This window comes from Tachypleus tridentatus, chromosome 7 (assembly GCF_004210375.1).
Source record: "Tachypleus tridentatus isolate NWPU-2018 chromosome 7, ASM421037v1, whole genome shotgun sequence".
Taxonomy (NCBI): Eukaryota; Metazoa; Arthropoda; class Merostomata; order Xiphosura; family Limulidae; genus Tachypleus; species Tachypleus tridentatus.
In genome coordinates this window covers 99997466-100012526 of record NC_134831.1, presented here as the reverse complement: position 1 = coordinate 100012526, position 15061 = coordinate 99997466, and the positions used below count along the sequence as shown (strand labels likewise).

Genomic DNA, 15061 nt, shown 5'->3' with positions numbered 1-15061 from the left:
TAATTTATTTCGGACAAGGCTCCGATTTATTGTTACGTATCACCATTTCAAATAACCGACAATTTTAACTATAATACATACCAGAATTTTACCGACTAAACCTCAAAACGGTAACATTCAGTTCAGATAGACACTAGAAACACTGACATAGAAGTAAATCAGTTTTGTCTACAAGGTATAGCAATGATATATATAAACAAGTACTGGTGAAAAATGTAGAACTTAGGTTATCATTTCACACCAACCTGCATAAAGAAATAACGGTGGTATTTCTGTTTTAAGATAAAAATGGCACGTTAATGATAGCCAAAAAGCCAGCATCATTCAAACTATTTTATCACGTGAACTGAATTAGCAGTAAAATATGTACACAATGTTGGGCTTTCATACTCTGGCAAGCCTTTTGAAATCGTATCCCTAATTTGTTTCCAGCCTATGCTCGTAAATAATCATATGTTATAGATGCGAGTAGATAAACGTAAATTAAACCTGGTTTTCTTACACTTTGACTTTAAAGATAGTTTGGCTTTGATTGAAACTTTAAAAATACGGTTTGTATAAGAAGGCTTAATACTAATGATGTTTTTGTGATATTTCTGCGAAAAGGCTTAATAACAGTGTACGGGGTGTCCGTAAGTCTCTACCCATCCATATGTTACATTCAATTACGCATGTATTATAATTTATTTATTTTTTCAGAGAAATATGGCCGATGTAATCCCATTTACACTTGAAGAGCGTATTGTGACAAGTACGTGGGTACACGAGTGCAAAAATACTGGTGACACCCCGGATACACAAGATGGGATGGGTAGGGACTTACAGGCCACCATGTACAGAATTTCTGTAATAAGGCTTAATGATAATGTAAACAGCAGTGATAATACAGGAACTCTTACTAGTAATGTTAATGCACGTTACATTTCTGTAACGAGGCTTAATCCTTATACAAATATTGCAACACTACAATATGAACATGGAGGCTAGTAGTGTGTACAGTTTCCTTGTTAAAATTTTGTAATGTTTTGTTTAATATATCCAAATCTTATTGATGTGTTTATTAAAAATGTTGCTGTAAAACAGTAAAAGGGCAACCTTGTATAAACTACATGTTAACCATACATAATTAATTTGACAAATGTGTCAATAAAGAAAAACCACCATAAGCATAAAAGGCAAAACCTTTATTAAACGTTCAAGGCAGTATGAAAAATTGGATGGTAATAGAAAACCTTACACTGACTAGATTCTGTGTGAAGAGATTTTTAATTGTTTCTTTATATGTGTACAATGGTTAACCCATATGATACACATGTAACGTCTAGTAGTAATATTACAATGTGAATGTGATTTGGCAACATTTTCATAATTGCATCAGAACGTAAACACACTAAGAAACAAATTATGTTTTTTTTCCTCTTATGAATAAAAAAAAAAAAAAAACAACACTGATACTTTTACTTCTAAATAACTCTTATACTAAAAGATGCTTAACTTTCAATTATAAATGACTAAAACCTCAAGGTCTAGCAAATTGTGCATTCACCCAAGTCTAAACCTTTACCATTTTTTATGATAGTTAGGGTTAAGGATATTTGTCCATACTTCACCAATAACTCTGATTTTTCCTTAAACTTAAAATTTACAGTTTATAACCATCGACAATACAAACATTCTTCAATAAAAATTCATACAAAAACATGATATCTAAGTACCCATAGACTTAAATGTAAACCCAGCTTAAATATTACACAACTTTCAGTTTCAAATGTTTTACTTAATTTCCATAACTTTACTTAAAACTAGAGAAACTATTGAGGATTAACTACAGAAGATTTAAAAGCAACTTATGAAAAAAAATCACCTCATAATTCAGTAAAACTAAATTCTAACAAAAAACAATAACACAAAACAAAGAACCTTTTGTGAAAGAAAACTCATAAATCTCTGTATAAAGTGTTTATCATCATCAGACATGACTATAAAAACCCTTCAAGAAGTTTATAATTTTATTATTATAGATTGCTTCAGATATTGAAATTCATCTCAAGAAATGAGCTTATAAATATTTTAAAAATTTATGCTTTGAGTTCAGTAAACTTATCACAGTCTAAGGTACATGTTCACAGAAGACTTTTCAAACTGCCAAGAACAAAAATCTTTGCAAGTTGAAAATTGCAACATGCTTGTGATTTGGTTCAAGAGCATTACCAGAGAAATCTAAAGCAACTTGGACTGTGGTTTATTGTTGAATGATTTGACAGGCAATTCTGTTTCTAACAAAAAAAAACAAAAATAACTAATTTGCTCGGCATAATTTAGACATACCCGACTTTTGACCCAAACACTGAATACCTTAATAATGACATGGTACACTACATGTGGGTGTTAAACACTAAAGTTTGACAACACAGTGCTCGGGTCCACATGCGAGGTGTAAAATTTCAAATTATGTATACAGATAACTGCATACCTGCATAGATAAACTTTACTTGTATACAACTGTCAAGCTACTTTCCTTGGGAAATGTGTACTAACAAATATTTTCCTTGTGCATACAACACACACAGTTCCCCTTACAAGTGACTGATTATTCAAACAATAAGACAACAAAGTTAATAAGGTCACAAATCTGATTTTTCATGTTTCCAGTTGTTTTGGGAACTGAAATTATGATAATAGCAAGAATTTTCAAACTGTTGGAAATTACAAATATTTCTCATACAATTTACATGCATAACTAGTGAACTTTAGTAAGGGTTACATTTTATGTGATGAGAAGCAATTAATGTGGGATTATCCAAACACATGTATTAATCAGAAATTCAAAATCTCCACAACTTGCATATTTATAAAATCACTTACACACAATTGTCTTTTCATTGGTGTAAAGCGCTGGCAATCTGTATTATCATTTTGACTATAAACTATTGTAGTTGTATAGGCCTAAGGTACAAGACTATCTCATCCATTTTGTCAATAATTATTTTTAAATGCCCCTCAGTGTGCATAACTAAGATGAAGTCAAATTGACCATACAAAATATTTCATGTACATACATTTGTCATTTGCTTCAGCCAGTACTATACAACCTGTTAGTCACAGTACATAAATCACAAGTTACTATACAGTAACTGTACAGATTAGAGTTTCTATATTTATTTACTGCAGTATTAGTGTATTTTCAGTGCTTAATTACATAAAAATTTTATATAACAAGGACATTGTTATATCTGTGTGATTTACATTTCTATTTATCACTATACTAGTCTATTTTCAGGTGCTATAAAACTGTAAGAAATTACTCGTAGTGATTATTGAGAGAGATTTTAAAAATGTTGTAGGTCTAACTGCCAAGAAGTTAACTACAAAAAAAAAAAATATAAATACTATTGTCAATACATAGCTGTCTGTCAATTTTTTTTTTTAAACTAAAATTTTTAAGCCATAAACAAAACACATTAAAATTAAACAAAATACGCTGTATATTTTTTAAAATATCCAAGGGTACAAGTTACAATGTGGGATTATAAAATTGTATCCTAGGTTTTGGAGGTGACTGAAAAGTAGGACCTACATTGTGGTGGTGATACACCATCTATCAGTCTTAACCTCCAAGTTGCTAGTCTCACATAAGAAGATTAGAAATTAGGAGAGCGAAATGTGGGTGCTCAAACTCGTAACATCCCACATCTATATCACCCTTCATTGCCTGCAGACAGTTGTGGAACAGCGACTGCTCTCCCAAGTTAAATAAGATAAACATAAAAAGATGGAAAATAAATAAAATAAAAAATTAGGTACTGATATCTGGTGGTAAGTAAAATAAAATCTCTTGAAGTTAACATTTCTGCCTCCTCCATGGTAGAGGCACTAATTAACACATCAATAAAGTGATAATTTACATTGAGTGTTGTGCTTTTGCATGCAGCTCAAGGTGGTCATCTGCATAAAGTAGTGCTAAGTTCTTAGATAACCTCACTCTTAACTAAACATTAATAGAATTTCTCTGATTTTACTTTCTTTGTATTTATTTAATACATTTTTGTATTTATTACAGATTGATTTAGTAATTTTATCTAAATTTCTTTATTAAATCCATTAACTATTAATTTTCACATTAGTATATCAACATTATTAATAAAATATTGTAATTTATTACAAATTTTACAATATCTGAATATGTACTATTGTTAATATGTAGCTGTCCACTTTTAAAAAACCATAATACATATATAATCCTCCATGTGTATGCATGAGCAAGCATGTATTTGTATGTATGTATATACCTGGATATATCTACTGTGTGTACCTAGATATATGTACAATATATCACTTAGTACTACTCGTACAAAACATCCTATTATTTGTATATACCTGGATATATCTACTGTGTGTACCTAGATATATGTACAATATATCACTTAGTACTACTCGTACAAAACATCCTATTATTTGTATATACCTGGATATATCTACTGTGTGTACATAGATATATGTACAATATATCACTTAGTACTACTCGTACAAAACATCCTATTATTTGTATATACCTGGATATATCTACTGTGTGTACCTAGATATATGTACAATATATCACTTAGTACTACTCGTACAAAACATCCTATTATTTTAAGTGTTTACAAGCATTGTTATATATGCTCCATTGTTACACTGTAACACAACCTTCGATTTAAATATGTTTTTGTTTAGGAATTCACTGTTCAGTCAGTGATATTTGAAAAGTATTGTCTGAATCACTGCATTAACAATATATAGTTAACTTCTTGGTGGTTTGACCTTCAATATTTTTCTTTTAATGTATTTTCAGTGCTCAGTTACATAATGGCATTGTTACTTATATGTGGGATTTCCATTTATATTTATCACTGTTTTTATTGAACTTGTAATGCTGGGTTATATAATGTTCATAATAACGTAAACTGTCATTTTTAAAAATAATTGTTTCATTGTATTTCCATTCATGTATTATGGACTTAATCTATTCCAAAGTGTCTAGTTGCATTTAAAAACAATACTAATTAATTAAGGGTCAAGTTCAGCTGTAAGTTTATGTTACTGGTTATCTTGGGAAAAATTAAACTGTTCACTACATCCTGAAATTAATTAACCAAATGTGGTTAAATTATATTCATAATGGTAACAGTAAAAACAATTGACTTGTGATAACTTATTGAATTTTATATACATTTTGTAGCAGAGAAATATTAAAAAGGTTTTAGATTTCATTCATAAAACAAGTTTCAGGTTTAGGGATATCTTCAAACTATCATAATGAAAAATATAAATAAGCTTAACTTGGACAAAACAGACAACTAAAAGTTATTTTGAACTGGATCTAACCCTCAATTTTGTAAATTGTTAAAACAAAACATATAACACTGTTAATTTACACACAGTGAGGTAAGTTTTTCGTCACACAATGCTACTCAGTTTATTTGTCAAATCTATGACAAATCATTCTTTCAAATTAGTTACCTAGAATATTATTATGTAGTGTCAGTATTTAAAAAAACAGAGTACTATAACATTCAGATCTGACTAGCCTATTTGTGGTTAGTGAAATGTGAACTGGTCATAGAGGATAGTAAATATTCATATATTGTAAATTTTATATCAGTGTGAGTTGGGTAAATGCTATGGGTTATTTTTATTAGTTATCTGAACATTATACACTCATGCTTAATCTTTAACTTTTGTTTCTTAATGCTTACATTACTCATTATTTGTTTATATATTAACAAAAAGAACTGTATTTGAAATTTTCAAAGTAACCTAATACAACAAAAGTTTGGATTACACCCTCTATCATGAAGACACAAACAAACAAACAACCTGAAAATCAACTCACAAAAATAAAGAGTAAAGAAACGTTGATTGCAATAAATTATTTATAAAAATGGAATTAGTTACGGGAAAAGTGACTAAGCAAAGTTAGGTGGAAACTGAAATGAAAATGTAGCCTTCATTAATGAACTAAAAGAACAGCTAGTGACTCCCTTTGTACTTTATGAAAAAACAAACTGTGAAGCCCTAAAGTGTAGCAAGAGCGACACAGCAGCATAATACTTTTTAAGTACTGAAAGGAACAACAGATTGTTTATTGTATACAAAAAGGGGTTCTAACAAATCTTTCACCTAAAATAAGCAGCATTTTCCAATTTTGTATTTTAAAAACATTTAATAAAACTTTCAAAACGAAAAACCTAATTGCATTATTTATATGATCTCTCACTTGAACTTCACAAACAAAATTAATATTTCAATATTAAAAACATGGCTGGAAAGAATATGCTTTGAAAATTAGTCATTTACCATGGTCAACAACTCCCAACATGCACATAACATGGTCAACAACTCCCAACATGCATGTTCTAGTCTACTAAAGAAAGAATAGAACTGTTACTCACTTAGAAAATTTAAACTGGCACAATAATCTCTTTATAGAAACATTTACACAGAATGATAAAGTTAATAAAAATGTACAAAAAGGTAGTGATTTTACCACAACCCATTACTAAATTGTCTGAGCACATTGATGTTGTAGTTAAACTAATTATAACATGGGCTGCTGAACACTACCATTGTCAATAAACCTTTCTTCATTCTTTAATTGTTTAAAAGGTTGAAAAACATTGAGATGAAGGACAATTTAAACTAAGTACAAACCACAACGACCTCATGTGCAAAAATAAATTTAGGAGAAACGTGTGAAAGCTGTTTCTTGCAAAAAATAAAAAAATCAAACAATCAAATCATGGGTTTTGTTAGACAACAGAAGCAGCCAAGTCACATTAAACATATCGTTTCAGTAGTACTACTACAAGGCAAAACGTCACTACAAAGCACCATAATAGTGTGTAATGACTGACACCACACACACACACAAATACAGTTTTCTTTTCCTTTCTTGATTGTTTTAAAACAAGCCATATCTTGTTCATGGTACTTGCTTTATGTAAAGGTCTCTGTATATTATTACATAGTATCATTTTAGCTTTTCTATACAACTGTTCTCATGATATCTTTACACCCAGTAATTAACCACACACTACTGATTTGAGAATTCTTTCTTGGTGACAGCAGCTGTTGCCTCTTCTGGAAGCAGGGACACATCCGAGAGAATACTTGTTGATGTGCTCAGGTGCCGCAGACAGTTCAAAACAACTAAGAAAAGAAATGTTCTCTTATTTGGTACACTTTAAAAGGAAAACGTCTGGTATCTCTAAAGTTATTTAACGCTTCTCAAACAGGTCAGGGTTCAAACGCTGCATCATTTTGTTGACTTGTATTCAAAATTTTATTGAAGTACTATTTTATAAGTTTATGTCAATCAGTTCAGAATCAAATCATAGATAATAATTCAAACTTTAATATTATATATGAGTTCATTTCTTAATTTAAAAGTAAATATTAAAAGAACACATTTAAATATATTCATTTTAGTGAGTCATACAGAATACTGAATGCAGAACTGTTTAAAATTATATGTTTGTGATGTCAAAATACTAAATCTATAACTTTTTGTAACACTTGGAAACTCAATTTACTAATACTAACAAGCTACAGTATAAAATAAAGACCACTTATATTTTGCTGAAATATGGCTTATGTACTGAACGAAACACAGTGGCCCTGTTCAGCTCTTTCTATTTTTGGAAATGGTCCCTTACATACACTTACTTCAATACATGACATCTGATAAGCCAATACACAGATTAGAATGTCCCACCATGGTTTTCAACTCTTTTAATCTGTGTAAAAACTACCACATTCTGTTGATCCATGTTTTTCAACAGATTAGCATGTCCCATCATGGTTTTCAACTATTTTAATCTGTGTAAAAACTACCACATTCTGTTAATCCATGTTTTTCAACAGATTAGCATGTCCCACCATGGTTTTCAACTATTTTAATCTGTGTAAAAACTACCACATTCTGTTAATCCATGTTTTTCAACAGATTAGCATGTCCCACCATGGTTTTCAACTATTTTAATCTGTGTAAAAACTACCATATTATTTTTATCAATGTTTTTAAGGAGGTAAGTTATGATTTAGGCTGCTTGAGGTTTCATATTTTATAAAATTTAAAATAACCTTAGTTATTACGGTTAATAAATTATAGTAGAATTTTATGGTATTAGTATAGTTATTTGTGATTTTCTTGGTTATTCAACTATGTATATAAAACCTAAAAAAAAACATTTTGTTTAATGTCATTCATTGTGAAATTTTAAAAGGCTCACCAACCTACATCTATCAACAACCTAGAACAAAGGTTGTAGCAAGAAGAGAATTGTTTGTTTCACTTTATGATTTATTTTTCTATATTTTAAAGAAAAATAAGTTTAATAATTTATTTCTAAATAATATATATATGCATATATCAAACTGTAACAAAAATTTTACCTGGGCAGAAAATGTTATTTCCCCAATTGCTTATGCCTAAAAATAAATGGAAAAGACTTAAAAATCTCTTCAAACTTTGCTTTTGTGACCTGGGAACATATAACGAAAACATGACGGGAGATATATTTGGGGGGCTGATACATGAAAGTGATTTACATTACAGTTGCAAATCTCAAAAAACTACTCACTTACTAAAATATTTAGATCACTTTAGTATAAATGCATGTAAATCTTCATTCATATGTTGTTTTATTCAGACCTTATGTAAATTTTCCCTTTTTTACATAGAAAACAGGTTAATTTCTAAATTTCATTATCCAGGTCACAACACCAAAGTTTGAAGGGAATAATGGCCATTTTATGTACTTTTACAACATAAGCAATTAAGAAATAACACAGCATAATGTATAATAATTGAAATGTGACTGTATATTACAAAAAACAATACTAGTCCACTTAAATGCAGCCAAGACAGAGAAAGACTAAATGTCAGTTTTATATTGCTGGATATCATGACCTGAGGCAAGCTCACTACACCAATGCAAGCAATGTAAATGTTCATATATAATGTTGAGCTTTTAGCTACTTAGACTGAACATTTGTTTTTCGTGTTATAATACAAGGTTATTCTAACACAAAATCAAAGTGTTTATTTTTTCTATGGTTATAAGGCTAGTTAAAGGATATTTTACAGATTTAAAATTTGAAAGGAAATTAGTAATTTAGACATAAGCAATAAAAACACACATTCTATAACACGTAGAACATTAGTTAATTCATAAAAACACACATTCTATAACATGTAGAACATTAGTTAATTCATAAAAACACACATTCTATAACATGTAGAACATTAGTTAATTCATAAAAACACACATTCTATAACATGTAGAACATTAGTTAATTCATAAAAACAAACAAGGAATCACTAGCTTTTAATAATAAAAAATACAAAACATTTCTATCGGGAGAAATACAAACATTAATAAAAACCTGCCAGCAACTTAGATATAACTTTAAATCAGCCCAACAAAATTTTTTATTTGTAGAATTGTTCATGAACTTTTCTTGGATTGATGTAATTCTACTTAGTTATTTCAAAGTATTAAGAGCTACTGCCTTCACAAAAATGATTGCAGACAGAAAAAGGTAGGCCTGGCATGGCCAAGCGTGTTAAGGTGTTCGACTCGTAATCCAAGGGTTGCAGGTTCGAATCCCAGTTGCACCAAACATGCTCGCCCTTTCAGCCATGGGGGCATTATGTGACGGTCAATCCCACTATTCATTGGTAAAAAGAGTATCCCAAGAGTTGGCAGTGGGTGGTGATGACAAGCTGCCTTCCCTCTGGTCTTACACTGCTAAATTAGGGACGGCTAGCACAGATAGCCCTCAAGTAGCTTTGTGTGAAATTCGAAAACACAGAAAAAGGTAGTTGGAGTTGAGACTGTGAGTTAAAGCAATCAACGCCTAAGCCTTAACCAATTCTCCTTAGTTGCTGGCAAGTTTTTCATCAGAGTTTGGATTTTTTTTTTCTTCTGATAGATGAAATATCCCAAATGAATTTAGGTGTTTTGATCACAGGCACCATCCTTTATGACTTGAGAATGAAAGTAAGAAATGGTAGTGGAGGAGAGTTTTGGGTTTTAATTATATTGTGCAGGTTGTTTTACATAAACACACACCATGAGGATATTTAAAATGGTAGAGCACCCCATACCAACAAAGAGCACTGGTTGATCCATGCAGATGGTATGAATACTTTGTTACCCTGGCTTAATATGGATTTTGGGTATGTATACCCTAGGAGACAACTCCAGCCACCTGGCAGGATTCCATGAAATGATGAGACTCTGAAAAAGAAACTGTACATACCTGTCTAAAGAGAGAGTAAGCTGAGTGAAGAAAGGTGTTCACAGGAAGTCAGATGTCCTCAGAAGACAGATGGTGAAGATAATAAGCAACGTAGGTGTGGGTCATAGTTCATATGTCTATCTGGAGGATCTTATCTAACCGTCATTGACAATGACCAGCAATAAAATAAATAAGGTGTAAAATTTAATGTGAAGAAACATGGAATAAACTGGGAACATCTACGTCCAAGATCAATCTAAAGGTATGAAGAGAGAAGTATGGAGAACCTGTTAAGTAACAGAGAACAGCACAAAGAGTGCATACCAGCCTGTCTGGGCTTGAATAACCATAGAGGTCAGAAACATAAAGAAGAGAGATAGGACAAAAAGTGTGGTCACCTTTCCCAGTGACATAACTCTTAGGAAGGAAAGACTGATCTGGATAAGGGAATATAAATATAATGGGAACAAGCAGGAGTAGAATCACTTACATAGATATATGAATGACAGCATTCACAGGTGAGGAAATACGTTTGGGGACAGAAGATGGTAACAAGACCAAGAAGCAAACAACTGGAATGAGTTATGCATGAGAGCATACAAAACCATACTGATATCCAAGTCAGGCATACGAGTCACGTTAGTGGGCTGGAGAAGGAAAGATAAGGATAAAGTGGAGAGAACAGAAGAAGCAAACACCCTTCAGTGCTGGAAAAGATGAAACATTGTGGAGACTGACAAAACGTGGTCAAATCTCCAGGTAAAAAGATTTGTTTATTGCAGACTGGTCAGAAGAAAAAGAACAGCAGATGAATGAATGATGACAGACGTCACTTATGGTGACACAAAATGGAAAGGTGATAGGAATGACACAAGAGAGAAAGGCTACATTTCTGGAGAGTCTGGCTCAACAATAAATAAATTGGGCAAATTCCATATATGAATATGGAGAGATGATATTCCTTGATGAACCAGTGATGTGTAAGGTTGAAGCAAAAGATAGTGGATATTGGGGGTCTCACTGTTAAATAAAGAAGCAAAGAAAAACACAGCCATTCCAAAAGGCACCATCAAGAGGACCTAGCAGTTACATATCAAGATTAGGAATTAAGAAAAGATAGGAAGCTCTATAGGAAAAGGTGAAGCCAGTCCTAACAGAGAGCATCAACAACCAGAGCTGAAAGGATGAGAAGCCAGAGACTAAAAAGGAGAAATCTGAGGTGAGAGGAGTAACAAAGACATTTATAAGGAATGTGCCCAACTGAGATAAAATACAATGAAAAACCTGCAGATGGAGAGACACTATTCAGAGAGAATGAGATCTATCCAAAAAGATCCATAGCTCCTGACATATGGTAAGCAATCATACAAATAACATGAAAATGGTCCCAAAAAGTAGGTCCAAAGTATGAAAAACACAGGGTCCTGAAAAGTGTTCTTTTATTTTTGGTTAATGTTTGAAACAACCACGGAATAGTCTGAATAGATAAAACAATCCACAAGGTAATGGGAGCATATCCAATGGACAGCAAGTTATTTGATGTGAAGTGAGCACTTGTGATGTGTCTAAAGGCTAGAAGTCATGTTTTCATCCAGAGATGTTCTCCAACAAAAGAGGGAAGCCTTAGTGAATAGGTGATGGTCTGAGGAGAGGCAAGGGACACTGGAACATTCCAGCCTCCAAGACAGTCTCTTCAGCATAGGAGAAAGCAAATGGACAGTCAAGGAGAACGGATCCCATGAAAAAATATTATTGGTCTTGCAATATCCACTGGAAAAAGTGCATGTGAGCACAACCTAAAGGAATGAAAAGGTTTTAGGAAAGCCATAATTTCTAAAAGAGAAAAAAAATCTTTCACAGCACAAGATGGAGAATTTTGAATACTGGTGAACACACTTCAGAGCTCACAGATGATGGAGAGAAGGCTAAGCTAAGTTGAGATAAGAGTTGAAGAAAATGCCTGGATGTACATGATATTGAATAGATGTAAGAAAAGATCTGGATAACTTTACAAGTCATCCCAAATAAGTCTCCTGAAGAAGAAAAGTGTTAAAGGAGGATTCCTCAAGAATGGGGCAAAAGAAGCCAAATGCTCAAATAAAAGTGGAATCATAGACTCATTTCCTAAAGAAAGCATTGAAAGCCCTCATGGTGTGGTTAAATTCGTAAGTGGCTGGATACAATGTTGAAAGGAAGAGCATGGAGCTGAAAGATGCAATTACAATGGATAAAGTGCAGAAAATGTCTTGAGAATGGAGCAGGTGAGATTTGAAAGGAGGCATCTAAAATATCCACTTTGGTTTTCCACAGTCTGGATAAAAAGGATAAATAGAGAGAAAATGTGGAAAAACTATTAAGTACTGAGAGAAGTCTTGTTACAGGAAGACAATCCCAAGTCTTTTGGGGAGCACAAATAGATGAGCATAAAAACTAAAGCAATCATATACCCTCTAGACGGCATTTATACAAAAGCCTCAATATCGATACGTTAAAGCTAAACAGTACTGGATGGAGTAGAAAATAAAACAGGAGAATAGAGTAGAAAAGTGGAAAGATAGTTCATGCATGAGGACTTGGAGAACATACCTGTAAGCAGGAAACTGCAACTAAAGTCTGCAAACTGTAACAGGAAGGTCCCTATCAGTCTCGAGTCTACAGATGTTCACTGGCGAGTCTGACAGTGGAAAGAGGCGGTTATAGATAGAGGAGGAAAGTCTGTAAGGTGGAATAGAAAGGGAAAGCGTATAAGAATCTGGTTAAAGAACAAGAGTAGAAGGGAAAGACAAGAAACCAAAGAAGGCAATGAGATCTGGCTGCTTTAGCCTGTGACTACCAGGAACACCATCAAGGATATCTTGATGCAGAGATGGAGTACGGTGAAGATTACAAAGCAGGTAAGCTTATGTTAATAAAGGTATTGATATCTAACAAGTCCCACCAACAGAGGAACCAAGTAATTAAACACAGAGCAGAAAACTGGTACAGGCTATAACTGTAAACAGAAGGGAACAAACTTTCCAAAAAATACACATGGAATACAATAAAGCACCTGTGAGATAACAGGCAGGGAGGAAAGATAAAAAAGTAGTAAAAAGGGATTAAGATGTGAAAACTGGAAGTTGAAACGGATGGCAAGGAGTCTGCTTCCCAAACAGGTAAAACAGATTGGGAATCAAAAAAGGGAAAATTAAAATAGCTATAAACCAAAACATGATATTCGGGTAAATGAGATCAAAACAAGGTTTCAGATAATAAATTATTCCAGAAAAACCTCAGCCTGAACACTAACGGAGAAAAACAAAATCATTAGGATTAGAGCTGATGAAAGAACTGAGCATACCTATGGAGATCAAGTATTGAAACAGAGTGGAGATTGACTGCTCTTCTGAAATGGTAGTGAGATACCTAAAGCAAATCCAATTTCAAACTGAGGAGAAGAAATGCCAGAAGAATGGGTAGGAACAAAAGGCCTAAAATACATAATGGAATTCACAACCTACTGTATGGACTATGTCGTCCTCAGTTAACAATCATCCTGAAGTCACAGACAAAATAGGCCCCAAGTGTGAACACCTTTCAGTCACACAAAAGTCCTCAGATGAACTTCTGAATTCATAGTAATAAAGTGAAGAAATGAAAACCAAGACCAAAATATAATGAAAACTAAAGTTTTGTTAACAAGTGCAAACCTCAGGAAATTAGGAGTTGACTACATTTTAAACATGTCTGTGTCATTTAGTGCCAAAGGAAAGAAAATGAAGTTGTCACGAGTGCATACACAAGTGTTACTACCATTACCCTCCTATTGGTGGAAAGCTTTTGGTGCAGGATGATGTCATAATGTGCTAGTGCAGTTGACTCTAAAATATGGGAGATTAGTGGGAATTCCTTCAAAGCTACATGACATGCAAGTTTTATAGGCATGTGACAAGGAAGATAACTTTCTACTTGTGGAGGTGAGTTACTGTCTATTTCCTGACACTGAACATTTCACCATTTGGGAAAATACTGGATGAGGGAAGATACAAAATATGTTGCACACAATGCTCTTACCATGAATATCACATGTTTAATTAAAATAAACACAGCCATTAATTTTGTTGTATATTACTTAGGTAACAAATATGTAATACCAAAATGATTGACCTTTCTGTAACATTAAACATTAGTACAACATGATCAAAGAGAAGCATGTGTCTCACCTGGCCTCAAAGATGTGAGAGTACAGTGCTGTTCCAGCCATGTGAGTACAGTTTTACACATTTCATCCAAGTTGGCAGTGGATAATGAGTTGTTATAGGAATCTAGAAGAGACTCCATTATCATGCTAAACTAAACAGCAATTTAAGGTCAAACACATAAATTCTGTGTTACAATTTCTTTAGAGAAACAGAGTATTGCCACAATAGCTTCTTTACAAAAATGTATTTGAACTGTTTCATAAAAACAGGAAATTCTGTGACAAACGTTTATTCTAAAGAGAAACAATAACAACAAATCAAACTAAATCAAAATATCTCCACAATTTTCTCTTGATATTTAGCAACAGCAAAAAAATATTTCTTTATTAAATATTTAAGGTTTACAGTTCATTCTCAACTTATTATTTTGTAGTCTATAATTTATAAATATGCCCTGATATTATTAAATAACTTCTAATCAATAAATTGTGCATGTATAAAACTTTATAATATCCTATTGTTTCTACCTAATATTAAAAATTTTAACAAACAAGCACAGACACTGAAATACAGTTAACCTTTTCTCTTAAAACAAT

At 32.5% G+C, this 15061-nt stretch overlaps 1 protein-coding gene across 5 annotated transcripts in view; it reads right to left on the bottom strand.

Moving 5' to 3' along the window:
- Window positions 1-1165: 1165 nt before the first annotated feature.
- Window positions 1166-15061, bottom strand: part of LOC143256286 (MLX-interacting protein-like) — a 61397-nt gene continuing 47501 nt past the window's right edge. For 4 of the 5 annotated variants that reach the window (XM_076513330.1, XM_076513332.1, XM_076513333.1 and 1 more), the window contains 2 exons: window positions 14487-14616; window positions 5392-7188 (listed from right to left, as the gene is read on the bottom strand). In XM_076513330.1, the coding sequence (XP_076369445.1) occupies window positions 7073-7188; window positions 14487-14616 (246 nt within the window). In that variant the 3' untranslated portion in view covers window positions 5392-7072. Of the gene's footprint in view, window positions 7189-14486; window positions 14617-15061 lie in introns of all 5 variants that reach the window. The other variant, XM_076513329.1, reaches the window with a different exon arrangement.